Source organism: Salmo salar, chromosome ssa06 (genome assembly GCF_905237065.1).
Source record: "Salmo salar chromosome ssa06, Ssal_v3.1, whole genome shotgun sequence".
Taxonomy (NCBI): Eukaryota; Metazoa; Chordata; class Actinopteri; order Salmoniformes; family Salmonidae; genus Salmo; species Salmo salar.
Window position 1 is genome coordinate 63,479,658 of NC_059447.1, and position 18,077 is coordinate 63,497,734.

General features: G+C 43.6%; 1 protein-coding gene across 2 annotated transcripts in view; it reads right to left on the reverse strand.

Annotated features, from left to right (window-relative positions):
* Positions 1 to 2,820: 2,820 nt before the first annotated feature.
* Positions 2,821 to 18,077, reverse strand: part of LOC106607809 (exostosin-1) — a 250,799-nt gene continuing 235,542 nt past the window's right edge. Inside the window, exons 10-13 of one of the 2 annotated variants that reach the window (XM_014205174.2) lie at positions 15,585 to 15,674; positions 11,165 to 11,325; positions 5,997 to 6,168; positions 2,821 to 3,657 (exon numbers count right to left, since the gene is read on the reverse strand). In XM_014205174.2, coding sequence (XP_014060649.1) covers positions 3,472 to 3,657; positions 5,997 to 6,168; positions 11,165 to 11,325; positions 15,585 to 15,674 — 609 coding nt within the window. In that variant the 3' untranslated portion in view covers positions 2,821 to 3,471. The remainder of the gene's footprint in view (positions 3,658 to 5,996; positions 6,169 to 11,164; positions 11,326 to 15,584; positions 15,675 to 18,077) is intronic. The other variant, XM_014205176.2, reaches the window with a different exon arrangement.

Consider the following 18,077-nt stretch of genomic DNA (forward strand, 5'->3'; position numbering starts at 1 on the left):
CAAGCTGGAGATAACAGCTATACATCAACTTTGGGGAGACCAGCGAAGGGTAGCTAGGCCTCTGAAGATAGCAGACACCTGACAGGAAATGTCACGCTACTTTTACTCAACAAAGTAACACAAACAAATTGTAAACATGGGTCGTTCCACGAAAATAAGTGCATTTTTCTATTTTAGTAATTGTGCACCAATATAACATTTTTATAGACAGTTTATTCAATCAAATTTGAATATGAAAAAAGGTTTGCTAATGTCAACCCTGTGTCACTTCTAGGAAAATGAACTAACTTTTAACGCCAACATTTCTTCAAGTTTTACCATCATTGTAAAGGCCTAGTAATTTTGTTGCTTTGACAGTCATTTCTGAAGATTATTATGTATTCCATGTGATTCATTTACATCTGTCCCTCATTTTGAGGTCAACCCTGTTACGTGAACTGAGCTCTCATTTTAATACGGTGAAAGTATTCCCTTTTAAACAATTGCCACTCCCTGTTGTACACAACAAGCTTCCATTCCTCCGTCACAAGGGGATTTGTGGCTGATTAAAGAAGAAATCAACCCTGGTACAGTCAACTCTGTTACTATATTTGAAACTTAATAGGCAATTAACTTAACTTATTTTTTGTGTTTTTTTTTATTAAGTTGAACATGTGCTCTGTTTGATAGAATGTGAAACCTAAAAATAATTGACCAAGTTACACTTCTCAAAAGGCACCGAATTGGTGGAACGACCCACATGGTGTTCGACTGGCAGAAAGCGCTAAAACAAGAATAAGTGCAAACCTACTACTATTTCAATATTAAGGCAGTAGAATATGAATGTATAGCACTGAGTGTGTATGACACCAAGCCTGCACTAACGCCTAAATTAGAAGTATGCAGTCACATTTGTATTCATTGTGAATCAACTACTTTGCAGGGCGGACAAGTTCATTTCAGAGATATCAAATAAGAGTTTGGAATTGTAAATGCTGTTCTTGTATGTCGTCACATATACTAAACCATCTCGACTGGCACAGTAATGAATGAGAAAAGGGAATCTAATAAAAAGCAAGCTGCATGATAGTCGAACGTGCTAAATGTGTCAGAGCTAATTCAGGCCATTATAACCAATACACTCAGAATAGCCCCTCGACGACAGAACATTGACATTTTCATAGACACAGAAATAGATTCATGAACACAGACATTAGCCCTGCTCTTCCTCTAAAAAAACCAAATAAAGGCTGGCTCTCCATTTGGATCAATGTGGATCAATGGCAGTCTCATTCTGTGTCCTCATTCCTATTCCCCCAGGCACTACAGGCAGAATGACTGGTAGTATGTATCAGTATCCTTCCTACACCACCACCTCTTCTCTCCTCTCGTTCTTCATCTCTCCTGTGTTACCTCTGAACAGAGCAGACGCCTTCAAAAATACTATCAAATGTTCTTTCCCTCCCTTATGTGGGGTGAGAGAGATCAATACATCTATTCTAAATCTATCCATTCGTATTCAGAATGGACTCGACTCGGTGTAAAATAGCCTTGTCTGGGTCCCACTTGAGAGAGAGGCACTCGTAGGAGACAGGTCCCTCAGAAGCTGTATTGAATAAGTTCTGGGGGAGCGTCGACATTATCATGCATCATCGTGAGAAGGCAAGCGAGAGATATCCCCTTGGCCAAACTGAAACAAAAACACTCTTGCCTGCCTGCCATTAGGCTCCTCATTAAATCATTGGTTGTTTATGTGCTGGGCAGAGCATGGTGTCGAGACCAAAGTGTAAAACCCATTACCTTCAGAAAGAAATCCCTGGTTGCAAAGGTAAGCTCATGTCAGTGTTATTCAAAATCAAGTTTACTTCATTACTGTTTTACTAAGTTGGGTTGGTAGGTTGGGTTGGTAGGTTGGGTTGGTTGGGTTGGTAGGTTGGGTTGGTAGGTTGGTAGGTTGGGTTGGTAGGTTGGGTTGGTAGGTTGGGTTGGTTGGGTTGGTAGGTTGGGTTGGTAGGTTGGTAGGTTGGGTTGGTAGGTTGGGTTGGTAGGTTGGGTTGGTTGGGTTGGTAGGTTGGTAGGTTGGGTTGGTAGGTTGGGTTGGTAGGTTGGGTTGGGTTGGTAGGTTGGTAGGTTGGGTTGGTAGGTTGGGTTGGTAGGTTGGGTTGGTTGGGTTGGTAGGTTGGTAGGTTGGGTTGGTAGGTTGGGTTGGGTTGGTAGGTTGGTAGGTTGGGTTGGTAGGTTGGGTTGGTAGGTTGGGTTGGTAGGTTGGGTTGGTAGGTTGGGTTGGTTGGGTTGGTTGGGTTGGTAGGTTGGGTTGGTAGGTTGGGTTGGGTTGGTTGGTAGGTTGGGTTGGTAGGTTGGGTTGGTAGGTTGGGTTGGGTTGGTTGGTAGGTTGGGTTGGTTGGTTGGGTTGGTAGGTTGGGTTGGTTCTCTGGAGGGACATGGCGAAAGATGCTTCAAACCTCGAACAGAAATCAAAGACGCCTGTCAGTAGCATCCCCACGCCTACCTCCGTGGCTAAGCACCATCTACCTAGTATCCAATGTCTACCTAGTAAATCCAGCAGCGGATGCAGAAACCCACACTCTGTTTATAGCTAGGCAGGGTCACAGTGAGTGGCATGTCTCCAGCATTTAGACTGACAACCTGGAGGAGAACAGCAAACAGATGTAGAGAATCAGGATGGTGTCCTGAGGTGGTCTTTGATGGGAAGAGTTGTTTGTTCAACTTTTGCATATTTAACATTTCACCAAGGCGGAAGAACATGGGAGTTATTCCTTCTAAACAGGTTGTATACCGCCATCATCGCTGAAACAGAGAAAATAAATACAATAGGCTGTATACATTTCAGCATATTTTATCAGATTAGCTTTTTTGGCAATTTAAAGCTCATAGGAGAACGAAGCAACCAAAAAAAAAAAAAAATCGAACAATTCCAAATTGAAAGCCCAATAAGCCCCAGAAATGAATAATGGAAAGCAACATATACAATGTTAGAGAAAAACTTTATAGATCTCATGGAGGACAAACACAATGCACTGTGTTCATTTTTGTTTAAGATCACACTGCCACAGAAAATATCTGAAACCAAACAGGAGTGCACATTGCAGGCTTTTGTGACCTGACTTCCTGGTTCCTCTGTCAGAGAAGGAATTGACAACGACAATCTGTCTGATGTTGAAGCGTGTGAAAAGTCACAATATTATTTTTTTTGACAACAACGACGACAACATCGACACAGTCCAACTCACTGACATGGAAGATGAATCATCTTCAATAGCCAAGATCATTACCTCTGGGTAACAGTCCTGGTGTTGCATATTTCATAATAAATTACTCTGTAGAGATTTCACATATGGTTCGGACAGTCTGACTGACTGAACAGGCTGGTCAAAAAAGGCAGTTCTTTTCACTTGCAGCTGGGAAGGAGATTTGGCCCAAACCCACACCACTCAAGTTTCTTCTGTGTGTATGAGTTTGTGTGTGTTGGGTTCACAGCCTCTCGATGTCCCTGTACTTCTTCCTCAGAATGGAGACCTGGTCCTTGAACAGCACAGGGTCCAGTCTCATCTGGGAGTGCAGCAGGGGCATGAACCCAAACCAGCTGCTGAACGAGTTCATACACGTCTGTCTCTGGGCAAAGTGGTCCGGGTCGGCCCACCGGGACGTCTTAGAACCCTGTGGACAGACACACAGACAGAGGAGGTACGTCAGTTCAGCACACCAACCCCACACAGGTCACGGTACGAACTGACTCTGCATCAGTTTAAAAGTAGAAGCATGTACTGTGTGGAGGATGGTACATTAGAGCTGTGTCGTCTGATGTAAACTGTTTCCCCTCCAAAGACGTCCTGGAAATACATAAAAAGGTTGCTGAATGGAGTGGAACCCAGGGCATTAGGAGAACAGCTCATATTTACTGTATACATACACACAAATAAAACTACATGTAAGAAAGGTTATATTTTGTTGCCTTTTAACTCCCATTCAACTGATAAAGTGCCGGCCAAAATCTCCATAAGTCTCCAGCAAACGTCCCCGTGTTTCTGATTAACTTTCCTGTGTGATCTTGAAGCAGGGCATCAAATGTTACAGCACCGATGACTGCAGTGGAAAAATATGCCTGGAAAGGGTCTGAAGATACTATGTGTTGAGAGAGATGGGAGAAAATCCACCACTGGTACGCTGCTGCCTACACAATTAAGACATTAATCACAGAGCCGATAGAGGCGAGTCATCGGGCTGCCCCGAGCTGGGCCATCAATCAGGCCTGACGTGGGCCGGCCCCGGCTCAGCCCGTGCACACCAACCGGACGGGGAATCACACAGGGAGACTGTTGGTGCGCTGCAGCCGCCTCCACCTCTCTCTGGAGGCTCCTGAGTGAACCGGTCTGGAATACTGCAGTCCCTCCTCTCTCATATCCCACCTCACAGCACGGATCACAGGCCAGTGTCTGGCTGCTCCTCTGGCTGCAATTTCAGGCTCCTTTCAGACTAGCAGGCACATTGAGATCAGTGGAGGCTCCTCAGAGGAAAAATGGGAGAACCATCCTACTCAGTGAATTTCATAAAAATAAAAGTAGTGAAACATAAAAATAATATATTAATGTCACCAAATAACTGATTAAAGCACACAGTTTTGCAATGGAGGTCTACAGTAGCCTCAACAGCACCCTCCAGGGTAGCACCATGGTGTAGCCACAGGACAGCTATTTTCAGTCCTCTGGGTACATTGACAATACAAAACCCAGGAGAAACACAGTAATTATGAATACTTCCAGAGGACGTTCTCCAACCTATCAGAGCTTTTGCAGTATGTACTGACAAGTTGTCCATCCAATCAAAGGATCATTCTTCTTAGTTTACCTTTCACTTACTTAGCTAATGCAGCTAATTTGTTCTACTCAACCTGACTCAAACAGAGAGGAATGCCATTTATGTTAGCTAACCGGCTAAGGTTATCCAACACCGCAACTCTTAAGTCAAGGTAAAAAAAATAATGTTTTCCAGAGTAACTGCTAAACTGCTTGCTGTACACTGTACTGCATGAATGTACACATGGATTGGATTGTGGGTTTACTAACGCGTTAGTTCTAGTTGATTGACTAGAATGTTAATATGGTGACAACGACGTAGGCTATGTAGCGGTTTGCGGTTATGGTATGAAGGTTTCGATGGAGAGGTTTTTTCGGCTGGTCAGAGACAGCTGTTCAGTTGTGCACTGAAGTCCAAGGTGGAAAAGGTGAGAGGAGGAAAGCGTGTAGATGGGAAAAGGAATTGTAAAACTAGCAAAGTGATGATACTGTAGGTGGCTGCTATGAAAATGAACTGTGTGCGGGTGATCACGGTTGTATTCATTCCACCTGGTTATGTTGCAAAACATTTCTTAAACGGAAAGAAATGGGGATGGACCTATCTGAATTTGTCCAATAGAAAGTCTTGTTTTAGTTGCAAAACAACTTTTTGGACTAATGATTACACCTCAGATCAACTACATGCAGGCAAGAGCGTGCAAGGCGGTATTAAATGTGTCAGTGTCTGACACCTTGATTACTCAAATTTGTCTCATGACCTGTGTGCACCTACGCCTTAAACTTTCAATTGTAGGCTCGGTTGTGGCTACCTCATGATGTGCATAGGGCAAATTCTAGCATCATGTCGTAGCCTAAACCTATCGATGTTACATTGAGCTGGATAAATGGAATATGAATGACAGTCTTCCAATCTGATGTAATCGAAATATTCCATGCTCATGGTACGATATCGGAAATCTTACTCCTGAATCTTAAATTGCACCGACCGCCAATGCTTGAGATTGTGCCCTGACCCAAGCACTGGATACCTGATATCTATTGAAATTGGCCGTTGGTTAATGATGTATGCTGGGTAAACACAGGGTTTCACGGATGGCATCTTCAACGAGCTAGGATTGTCAGGTCAAACGCGCATGCTCAGGCACACACACGTACGCACAAACGCATGCAAGCACACACTGTTACCACAAAGACCTACTGTACCTGCTGCATCATTGTCTCCTTGTACTGCTTCTTCTGGGTGACTTTGATTGGTGGGAGCTTAGTGACAGCAGACACCAGGAAGTTCATCAGGATATCCTCACAGTTGGCCATCTGGTCCACCATGGTGAGAAGGCTGGCTGGCAAGTAGTGAGTGTACAAGTAGTGATAATACCTAGAAACACAGAGAGAAAGAGGGATGGATACATTCATAAAAGGACACCACATTGATATACTGCATAGTGCAATATTGCAAATGGAAACAGCAGTGACTACACAGGAAATCAAATCTCCTTAATTCCATTCTCAGTGCCATTTCCCGAAGGTTCACCATTTCTCTGGATAATGTCCCTTGTTGTTTTCTATTCACTGAGAGTCACAGAATATGGATGGTAATCTGTCTGGTGGAGCCATCCGGCAGAATGAGGGGAGCCAGCCCAGAGAAGAGCCACCCTCCCTTGCGGCCTCATCCACCCGCCTGACGACACCCAGAGACGGATGTTTTAATTTCTCAGTGAGACACTTCGCCCCTCTCTTTCTGGCAGCCCTGATTGTACCATGTCTCATTTCCCGTCTGTTTATTATGTTGAGGGCCCTGGCTGTATGGCTGACAAAGGCAGGCGCATCATTTCCTGTACGTCTGTGCTAAGGGATGGGCGTCAGTCAGTCAGTCAGTCAGTCAGTGTGTGGCACTCTATTTAGATCCAGAGGCAGTCTGACTCATGCCTTATCTCTCCTCCTCCTTTTTGGTAGCTCCGCTGGGCTCTTGGCCTCTACAGCATCAGCTCAGCTATTACTGTCAGCCTCGTGAAGGTGAGGCGTCACAGCCAAGGTCTGCCGTCAGCACCATATGTCGGTCTCATCCGCGCAGGGAAGATGAGCACAAGGACTTTCCATGGAGACAAACTCTGTGGCTTTCTCTCTGCGAAGCTATTGATCTATGTGGTGTTGTAAGTTATCTTGTCAACGTTGTCATTTTCCAGATCTGAATATCACACTCTGCCTGATATCTTTGTTCATGTTAATATCTTTGGATGGGAAATGTACACTGAGCAAAAATATAAATGCAACATGTAAACATGTTCGTCCCATGTTTCACGAGCTGAAATAAAAAGATCCAAGAAATGTTCCACATGCACAAAAAGCTTATTTCTCTCTACTTTTGTGCACAAATGTGTTTACATCCCTGTTAGTGAGCATTTCTCCTTTGCCAAGATAATCCATCTACCTGACAGGTGTGGCATATTAAGAAGCTGATTAAACAGCATGATCATTACACAGGTACACCTTGTGCTGGGGACAATAAATGGCCAGCCTAAAATGTACAGTTTTGTAAACAACACAATGCCACAGATGTCTCACGTTTTCAGGGAGAGTGCAATTGGCATGCTGACTGCAGGAATGTCCCCCAGAGCTATGGCCAGAGAATTGAACGTCTATTTTTCTACCATAAATCACCTCCAACGTCGTTTTAGAAAATTTGGCAGTATGTCCAACCGGCCTCACAACCACAGACCACGACCCGCGGGATTGTCTGACTGATTTACTTTTATGAACTGTAACTCAGTCAAATCTTTGAAATTGTTGCATTTTGCGTTTATATTTTTCATCAGAATAGCCATCTAATTAATGACACAAATTTGTTAATTGCGCTCATCTGATAGGATTGTTTTTAACACTTGCTACTGGTGACAATATGGTAGAAACACTTGCCACTTGACTATTATCACAATGCCTCAGTAGACAGACCCTTGAGAGCCTTGAGAGCTGAATAATAGAGGCATTTTGAAACCACACAATAGATTACAACAATGACATGTTCTATGAGAGTAGTTTATCTGCAACTGCCCGATAAGACATGACTTCAAATCTCTCATGAGAGGAAAATACTTCTCAATTCAATTTGCTGCATGGCTTAATAGTTTGTATTCATTGTGTTGAGGCATTGCATTTACAATCAAATATTTTATGGAGAAAGGAAAGAAAAAAACTGACGTTATTTCCTTTTCTATTATGCTGCTTATATACAAAAACTGTCAGTGGTGTGAGGAATTCGGGTTAGTTTTGTAAATGGCACTTACTGTACTGAAAGAAGTAGACTACTCCAGCAGTCTCTTTTTCAGGACCCGGTCTTTCAAAGATAATTCGTAAAAATCCAAATAACTTCACAGATAACTTCTTCATTGCAAAGGGTAATAGATAATAACTTCTTCATTGCAAAGGGTTTAAACACTTTGTTCAATGAACCACAAACAATGAATGAACATGCACCTGTGGAACGGTCATTAAGACACTAACAGATTACAGACGGTAGGCAATTAAGGTCACAGTTATGAAAACTTAGGACACTAAAGAGGCCTTTCTACTGACAATGAAAAACACCAAAAGAAAGATGCCCAGTGTCCCTGCTCATCTGCGTGAACATGCCTTAGGCATGCTGCAAGGAGGAATGAGGACTGCAGATGTGGCCAGGGCAATAAATTGCAATGTCCGTACTGTGAGACGCCTAAGACGGCGCTACAGGGAGACAGGACGGACAGCTGATCGTCCTCGCAGTGGCAGACCACGTGTAACAACACCTGCACAGGATCGGTACATCCGAACATCACACCTGCGGGACAGGTACAGGATGGCAACAACAACTGCTCGAGTTACACCAGGAACGCACAATCCCTCCATCAGTGCTCAGACTGTCCGCAATAGGCTGAGAGAGGCTGGACTGAGGGCTTGTAGGCTGTTGTAAGGCAGGTCATCAGACATCTCCGGCAACAACGTCACCTATGGGCACAAACCCACCATCGCTGGACCAGACAGGACTGGCAAAAAGTGCTCTTCACTGACAAGTTGCAGTTTTGTCTCACCAGGGGTGATGGTTGGATTTGCGTTTATCGTAGAAGGAATGAGCATTACACCGAGGCCTGTACACTGGAGCGGGATCGATTTGGAGGTGGAGGGTCCGTCATGGTCTGGGGCAGTGTGTCACAGCAACATCGGACTGAGCTTGTTGTCATTGCAGGCAATCTCAACGCTGTGCATTACAGGGAAGACATCCTCCTCCCTCATTTGGTAACCTTCCTGCAGGCTCATCCTGACATGACCCTCCAGCATGACAATGCCACCAGCCATACTGCTCGTTCTGTGTGTGATTTCATGCAAGACAGGAATGTCAGTGTTCTGCCATGGCCAGCGAAGAGCCCGGATCTCAATCCCATTGAGCACGCCTGGGACCTGTTGGATCGGAGGGTGAGGGCTAGGGCCATTCCCCCCAGAAATGTCTGGGAACTTGCAGGTGCCTTGGTGGAAGAGTGGGGTAACATCTCATAGCAAGAACTGGCAAATCTGGTGCAGTCCATGAGGAAAAGATGCACTGCAGTACTTAATGCAGCTGGTGGCCACACCAGATACTGACTGTTACTTTTTGACCCACCTTTGTTCTGTGACACATTATTCCATTTCTGTTAGTCACATGTCTGTGGAACTTGTTCAGTTTATGTCTCAGTTGTTGAATCTTATGTTCATACAAATATTTACACGTTAAGTTTGCTGAAAATAAACGCAGTTGACAGTGAGAGGACGTTTCTTTATTTGCTGAGTTTATGAACCAGTGTGTGTCTGTGGCAACATGTGATGCTGGTACAGAACAATAAAAACCTGATCACACCCCTCCGTGGTAAGAGTAAGTTACAAGTGCAGGAGAGTTTCTGCTATACAGTGGGAGAATGTTAACAGGTCTCGATATGTATTAGGGATTTTTATAACCACCATGCGTGCCTGCCTGCCTGTATGTGCTCAAAGTAATTGGTATGTGTTACCGCATTCCCCTCCTTGAGCTATTATCATGGCCCCTACACCCCTCACAGATGTGCAGGGGTTCTGAATGTACAGTGCCTTCAGAAAGTAACATTTTGTTGTGTTACAGCCTTATTCGAAAATGTATCAAATAAAACAAAATCCTCAGCAATCTACACACATTACCCCATAATGACAAAGCGAAAAGTTTTTTTTTTAATTCAGATCCTTTGCCCCCGAGACTCGAAACTGAGCGCAGGTGCATTCTGTTTCCATTGATCATCATTGAGATGTTTCTACAACTTAATTGGACATGATTTGGAAAGGCACACACCTGTCTTTATAATGTCCAAGAAGACAGTGGCCTCTATCATTCATAAATGGAAGAAGTTTGGAACCACAACGACTCTTCTTAGAACTGGCCCCCGGGCCAAACTGAGGATTCGGGGGAGAAGGGCCTTGGTCATGGAGGTGACCAAGAACCCGATGGTCACTGACAGACCTCCAGAGTTCCTCTGTGGAGATGGGAGAACCTGCAGCACTCCACCAATCAGGCCTTTTTGGTAGTGGCCAGGAGGAAGCCACTCCTCAGTAAAAGGAACATGACAGCCCGCTGGGAGTTTGCCAAAAGGCACCTAAAGACTTTCAGACTACGAGAAACAAGATTTTCTGGTCTTGAAACCAAGTTTGAACTCTTTGGCTTGAATGCAAAGCATCACGTTTGGAGAAAACCTTGCACCATTCCTACGGTGAAGCATGGTGGTGGCAGCATCATGCTGTGGGGATGTTTTTCAGCGGCAGGGACTGGGAGACAAATCAGAATCGAGGAAAAGAGGAACAGAGCAAAGTCCAGAGAGATCCTTGATGAAAACCTGCTCCAGAGAGCACAGGACCTCAGACTGGGGCGAAAGTTCAACTTCCAACAGGACAATGATCCTAAGCACAGAGCAGAGACAACACAGGAGTGGCTTCGGGACAACTCTCTGAATGTCCTTGAGTAGCCTAGCCAGAGCCCGGACTTGAACCTGATCGAACATCTCTGAAGAGACCTGAATATAGCTGTGCAGCAACGCTCCCCATCCAACCTGACAGAGCATGAGATGATCAGCAGAGAAGAATGGGAAGAAAACTCCCCAAATACAGGTGTGCCAAGCTTGTAGCGTCATACCCAAGAAGACTTGAGGATGTAATCGCTGCCAAAGGTGCTTCAACAAAGTAAATGTGATATTTCAGTTTTTAATTTGTAATACATTTGCAAAAAAATCTAAAAACCTGTTTTTGCTTTGTCATTTTGGGGTATTGTGTGTAGATTGACAAGGAAAATAAAATGTCATCTGCCCCTGTGATAGAACCCAGCCCCTGTGAGCACCATGTTACTGTACCTGTGATAGAACGCAGCCCCTGTGAGCACCATGGAGTACTGGTTAGTCCACTTGGAGGTGTAGCCCCATCTTGATTTGCTGCTGTCCCAGTAATGGCTGCGTGCTGGGTAGCCCACGATCCTGTCTGGGAAACTGTGCCAGACGATGAAGGCAAAGTCAACCTGTGGTTCAGATGAAAAGACAACATCTTTCAAAATCGCTAATAGACAGATTTACTTCTGCATTAAATCAGCTATGTCAACTACAGTACAATGTAGCAAAAGAGTAGGTTTGAATTCCAAAGGTCTTCTTCTCAGGAACACCAAATGTCAAAAGACAGTCGCTCAAGTCCGGAGAATATGAAGAATACCACATAGTAGAATACACTCACTGACTTCTGTTGGCAGAGTGGCACCGAATTCATTTCCAAAACGCAAGAGAGTACAGAGCCCAAAAAACAGAAGGTCCCTTAAAACAATCACACACCTCTTAGCTGTGTCATGATGCATGTGTGCGCAATTATGAAGAAATGAGACCACAAACCTGGGAAAAAGGTTGAAAACATCTTTCTTAATGTAGCATTTGATTAATCGCCGAGTTAGCCATTACCTCAGTGCAGGATTTATGATACCATGCAAATAATTTTGCCTTTTGGAATTACGCCCTTATAATGCCCTGATTGTGCCTCGCATCCTTTGTGACAGACTGATTTGGCACATTCACAATGTGTCTTAGTTAATTATGGATTGGAAATAGGGACGGAGATTAATGACATACGCAGAGGGGAAATGCTATCCCTTGCAGAAAGGCTTTCCAAGGGCAATATACATTAATCCCATTTAATACATAAGATGGTTTCTGAATATGGGTTGCTAAGAGTCTACATCACAAATCTCTACCGGCATATAAATTACCTTTGGCATTTGATGTGATATGTTATTAAATAATAGAAAAGTACACTCTTAGAAAAGGGTTCCAAAAGGGTTCTACGGCTGTCCCCGTTGGAGTACCCTTTTTGGTTCCACATAGAACCACTTTGGGTTCCATGTCGAACCCTCTGTGGAAAGGGTCCTACCTGGAACAAAAAAAGGTTTCCTCAAAGGGTTCTCCTATGGGGACAGCTGAATAACCCTTAGGTTCTTGACAGCACCTTTTTTGTCTAAGAGTGTATAGTCATATAGGAAAGAAAGACATGCAGCATTTGGTTTCCAGCATATTCACTAGTATTGAGTTCTCATGATCGGAAGGAAAGTAAACTTGTGACATTAGATCTTGTTAAATGACCAAGATCATGTCGTTGTGTTCCATTCATTCATATCAACAGTTGATATATTCCACTGGATCCCTGGAGAACATTTGACAGGCTGACTGTTTTACTGTTATCTGTGCCCTGCTCCCCCATGGGCAGCCAGACAGTGTCATGATAGGAACATTCATATTCCACACCGTATCCTCTCTTAAAGCATAATCATGTGATTAATGAGTTGAAGCAATGCAATTATGAATTCTGTCCTGTCACTGTTCTATGTAGTTATTGTAATATGAAAAGTCCCATTAAAAATGCTCTACTCGCTCACATTTCAGTTATTTTCAATTAAGATGCTTTCAATGTTTAAAGGGCAATTACTGAGACAGATTATTAAGCAGAAGAGGGATTTGCATCTGACTGGTTCTTGGCTTTTCGACAGACATCTATAGGATTTGTCTTTTTTCTAAAATAACCTCATAAAACTTTTGTAACATCCGTTCTGTAATCTTACACCGCTATACAATTTAAATGGATCCTCTTGGAAGGTGAAGATTGACATCTCAAATAGATAAATGATATTTTGCAGGTCTCTTATACGCTGATAAGACTCACAATTCACTAAGGATTAGGTCTTTACTCACCGAAATCTTATGGGAGCTTCAAATTTGGATAGCTGCGGTCTGAAAGGTGTTTATTGGCAAAACCCTTCCCTTTCACCAGCATGAAACATCTTCATTAAAGCCTTGTTGGGGCTCGAGCCTCATGGTTGCAGATGGTCTCATTCTTAATGCAGGTATTGGATGGGGTGAAATAGACCAGAAAGAGAAACATTGCCTTCTGTGTCTGTCTGTCTGTCTGTCTGTCTGTCTGTCTGTCTGTCTGTCTGTCTGTCTGTCTGTCTGTCTGTCTGTCTGTCTGTCTGTCTGTCTGTCTGTCTGTCTGTCTGTCTGTCTGTCTGTCTGTCATGTGTCCAAAAGGTATGACGGAAATACATGTGGAACGTAATCATTACACCGACATGTTGGTCAGTTTAGAAATGTGACATTTCCCAAAGCAGAACCTTTTCTTAATTAGATTCACAGCAGAAATGTGTATTGATACGCACCGAAACAATACAACATGTGCTTAGAATGGAAAGCAGCAGGTGCAGGAAACTATTATCACTCAACCACCAAGACTCCAATTTGATGCAGAAAACAATGGATTTCCTAACGAGCTTGATTTAACAAGTTCAATATTTGGAACACAATAAAACACTGCAAATCCAACATGTACATTGCGTCACACACAAACAACGTCGACATTTCCAAGGGCTCAGCCAAAAGAACTCTGCAAATGTTTGAAACTTTTGATTAAAAAAAAAAGAAAGAGAGAACATAATCTTCACACTGAGAGGCAACTGCTGCTTTGGTTCATTTAGTGATTTTTTTTTACAACTGCCAGCAAAATGAGCCACTCTCGCCCTTTTTCCCTTCCAAAGACGTGAAGCTTAATCAAACTGGGACTTCATGGTTTGACAGTCTAATGATCATCGCAGAGACTAGCATGCCGGAGAGGTAATAGGTTTCACAAACCTCCTGATTGCTTGAAACAACTTGGGCTTTCATTATTTTCTCATTCCAGGCCAGATGGTGAATACATGTTTTTTGAATTGGCACCATGGTCACCGAATTTGCATTTCACAGCATGGGAAGATCCTTTAGCTAACTGCATCCAGATAATGAAATCATCAGGAGAAAAATACCCTCGTTCAAGATGTTGCTAGTCAGTGACTCAATAACAGGAATCTTAAATACAGCAAATTTCCTTTAGAGGGGGCAATCAATCCGTCCCGACCCCGAGAGATGAATTAGTTATTACGCTATGCTTGAGAAATTAACTCCATTGCAGGGATTTCTCTCATGGACAAGATGTGTTGAAATGACCTCATCAATATTAACATGCAATATAAAATCAATAGGGCGAGAGAAACTTGGAGACAAGATACCAGACCATTTCACTGATACTGTTTCATGGAGAAACACAGGGGTGGAATTTAACAGATAAGGCAAGACAGGTTGTTGGCACCTTAATTGGGGAGGACGGGCTGGAACGGTATCAAATACATCAAACACATGGTTTCCATGTGTTTGAACCCATTCCATTTGCTCACTTCCAGACATTATTATAAGCCGTCCTCCCCTCAACAGCCTCCTATGAGGCAAGACATCCCCGTGGCTCAAAAGGCTGAGATGTATTAGTTAGAGAGGATGAATTACACTTTACCGTGAATGGCTAGTGTGATGGGGTGGGCATCCACCTGGACCACAGACTTGATCTACTAATATAACCTGCCACCACGTTTCACCTCCCTCTGTCTTGTTTCCTCTACAGTAGGTCATGATACCAGCGTTGACTTTCTCTGTAGAGTGCAGCCCAGGCCCCAGTGCCAGTCTGAACATTAGGCCAGAGCAGTTACTCTGAAAGAGCCAACTTTGAGTCTGAGATACTCCATTAGGCCATGTTCTAACGGAGTAATATTAATTCCTGATCAAATTATATGGGAACAAGCAATTAAATAGAGCTTTAGCGCTTTGCTGATTCTGCAATGTGCAAATATTATACAGAGCCTAATTGAATATCAGAAATGAGATTTAACAGGAACAAAATGCAGGCACAGAGACAGAGCATAGCAACAAGCAGAGCGAAACGCGCTCTGCATAACAACAGACTACAAACAAAACAAGGAGTTGCTTTGAAGATGAAGGAAGTCAGTTGGTGTACATCTCCACACCCCTGGGATAGGGACTACTTCCAAGAAACTGTCTGGAAGTTCTGTTACTTCTTCAGATGCTGCTCGATCTCACCAGTTGGTGTTGTTGTGGGTGTCAATGTCAGATAAGAGACAGGAAACACTGAAGCTGATCATACAATGTTAATTGTTGGCTAATTTTCACACACAGGCTTGGGACTCAAGCCCGCCTAGCTTTTTTCCCCCATTATCAAACGAAATCAGAGAATGTTTTTGGGTACTATAAAATTCTACTTGTAGACTCCCCTCACAGTTACCTTCCAGTTCTCACAATAAGAAGAGTGCATGGGTAAGATACTGCATAACATTGCTAGATGAGGATTGATTGAATCTGGTCTTTGGACGTTAAAGCCCCAGGCAGAATAGGGAGACAGAGGGGGAATAATAAGTCATCCTCCTACCTCATTGGTCGACAAGACGGAGTCCTCGTCCAGACTGAGGACAGCATCTGTGAGGATGACGTCATGGGGGGAAAAGCGACTGCTCATTGTCTGGGGGGGGGGGGGGAAGAGGGAGAGATGTGGTCAATTGCTGCAGTCGCAAACTCCAAGAATCCATCCACTGGCTCGGATGTCAGCACCTCTGACTGTGTGGGGACCTATTCAATCACAAGTTGAAGTATTTCAGGTGCAGTATGTTTGAATGGGGTTGGCTAGAAATTGTTGGAGTGGAGTCACTTTTTCATGCTGGGTGAAAAGAAGAACAAACCGTTTAATCAATTCATCCTGACGCACCCAGAGAGTAACCTTAACCTTCTTCTCTGTTTGAAACATAATTGCATTTCTTTAGCTCTCCGTAACAGCTCATCCATAGAAGGCCAGTCTTTGCTATTTCGGGCCTCACATTCCACTCCTCTGTAGGCTACTTCTGGAAAGATTCTATTATTGAAGGACTATTCATTTTAAGGAGGAAATATTTCTCTGATTATTGGATGAAAAACCTTGTTCTGTCGAGTATGTGGGTGAAGGCCAATGAGACATTAAAAACACCACAATTGCCTGGCAGTATCTTCTGCCCCAAAAAACACTTCACAATAACACTTGTCCTACTAACAAATACAGTGCAATTACAGTGTAGGTACACAATGGAAAAATGTATTTGCAATTATATGACATACTATGAATAAAATGCCTCCACTATATATCCTGTTATTGACGCTGTTTCTATTTGAAACGACTGATGGCTGTTTCTCTCTCTGCGGCCAGCGTTATTGGTAGATTGCCTGCTGCAAAGTATGTCCTATAATATTAGGGAACACACACATCGCAGAAGTGAACTGTCAGCAGTGGCCTCCTGAGAGGGATCTCAGGGTAATCCTCTTCACTGTCTCTCTCTCTCTCTGGGAGGCTGCCAGCCAGAGTGTGTGGTGTGATGCATCTTCACTAAAACTCCCCCTGCCTGCCTGCCTGCCTGCCTGCAATGCTCTTGACACCAAGCTTAAGGGGTTAATACTGCCCTCTCTCTCCCTCCTGAACTTCACTGGCTGCTGCCTCATTCATCAAATCAGAAAGTTATTGATAGGAACCTGTTGACTTGGAGATTAGCCTCGCCTCGGGTCGGCTGCTCAAGAGCAAGTGGGCCTGGCCGCGCTTTCGACAGGGCCTCTCGTCATTATTTTGCAGCGGATGACTCGAGGTGCTGTGGACTCACATCACCGCGGCTTAATGGGCCCTTTCCAATGCAACATTATTTCCTATTCGCTTTAACTATCCCTGCCTGGTGTGTCATAGCAGGATAATAGTGACAGCGTATCGCTGGCATGGCCGCACATCACGGAGCCGAGCCTCCGGGCTCAGGAGAGCCCTTCATGGGGCCTTTTGAAAAATCATTTAGCAGCTGATTAAACGAGGAGCATTTGGTTACTTTAAGAGTCGTTTAGGAGTCGTGTGGTAAAAAGCTCTCGTAGGAACATATTGAGAGAGACAGAGTGGCAAAGTACAGGCTTTCAGTATAACTATTATACACTCAGTAATCAGCCATTTATCAGCTGTGGAGGGCCCTTGGGATGAATGACAGCAATCAGACCTGACTCTCAATGACAACGATACACAATCAAGTAACAAGACAACGTTCCTGAGAAAGAAGGGTGTGGAGGGGGGTTGCTTCTTCTGATAGGTAGCTACACTATATAGGTTAGCTCCTAAAAGGTTATACCTGTGCATAGAATCGTTTTGGTATTCATAAGAGTGCTCAGAAGAATCGCGAGTGAGGCTAGTTTTTCCTGAAGAGGCAGAGGAAGCCGTTGATCTTGTTCTCCGGGATTTGCCAACGTGATTCTTTATCTTATGTTTTCAGACTGTCATGTTAAATATGAATGATGTATATTTATCCTATCTGTCTTCTGTGCTTGGGGGCTTGATTGAATAAAACCAGTTTAATAAAATACTTGAGCTGCAGCGTTAACCCTCATGGGACTGCAAATCCATTTTACATGAGGAATGCATATTTCTATGCTAATTCTCCAACCACAGGTCTGCAGGATCACCGTGTTCTGTAGGAGCTATCGATCTGCAGACCAGGCTAATACGACGTGGATGCCCTAATCCATTACACTAAACACAGGCTTCACAGAGATGGCTGTAATACTGCTATTGACTCACAATTAGAGGATTTTTATTATTTAAGTGTATTTCTATAAACGAGGAAATAAGGGGACTCCAGCTTTAATAGCTCCACGTTCAGAGACTGAAAGTACTCTCGCAAAATCCTAATGAATCCATCGCTATTACGAGCTAATTAGATTCCCTCTGTGGAAAACAGGAACTCGGATATCCAAGGGCAAATATATATTTGGTCAAAATAGAAATTAATAGAAAATATCACAATGTGAAATGAGTATGCCTCTTTAGTTGAGAATCATTTCATCAATTGAACAGGGCCAAATTTGAAAAGAT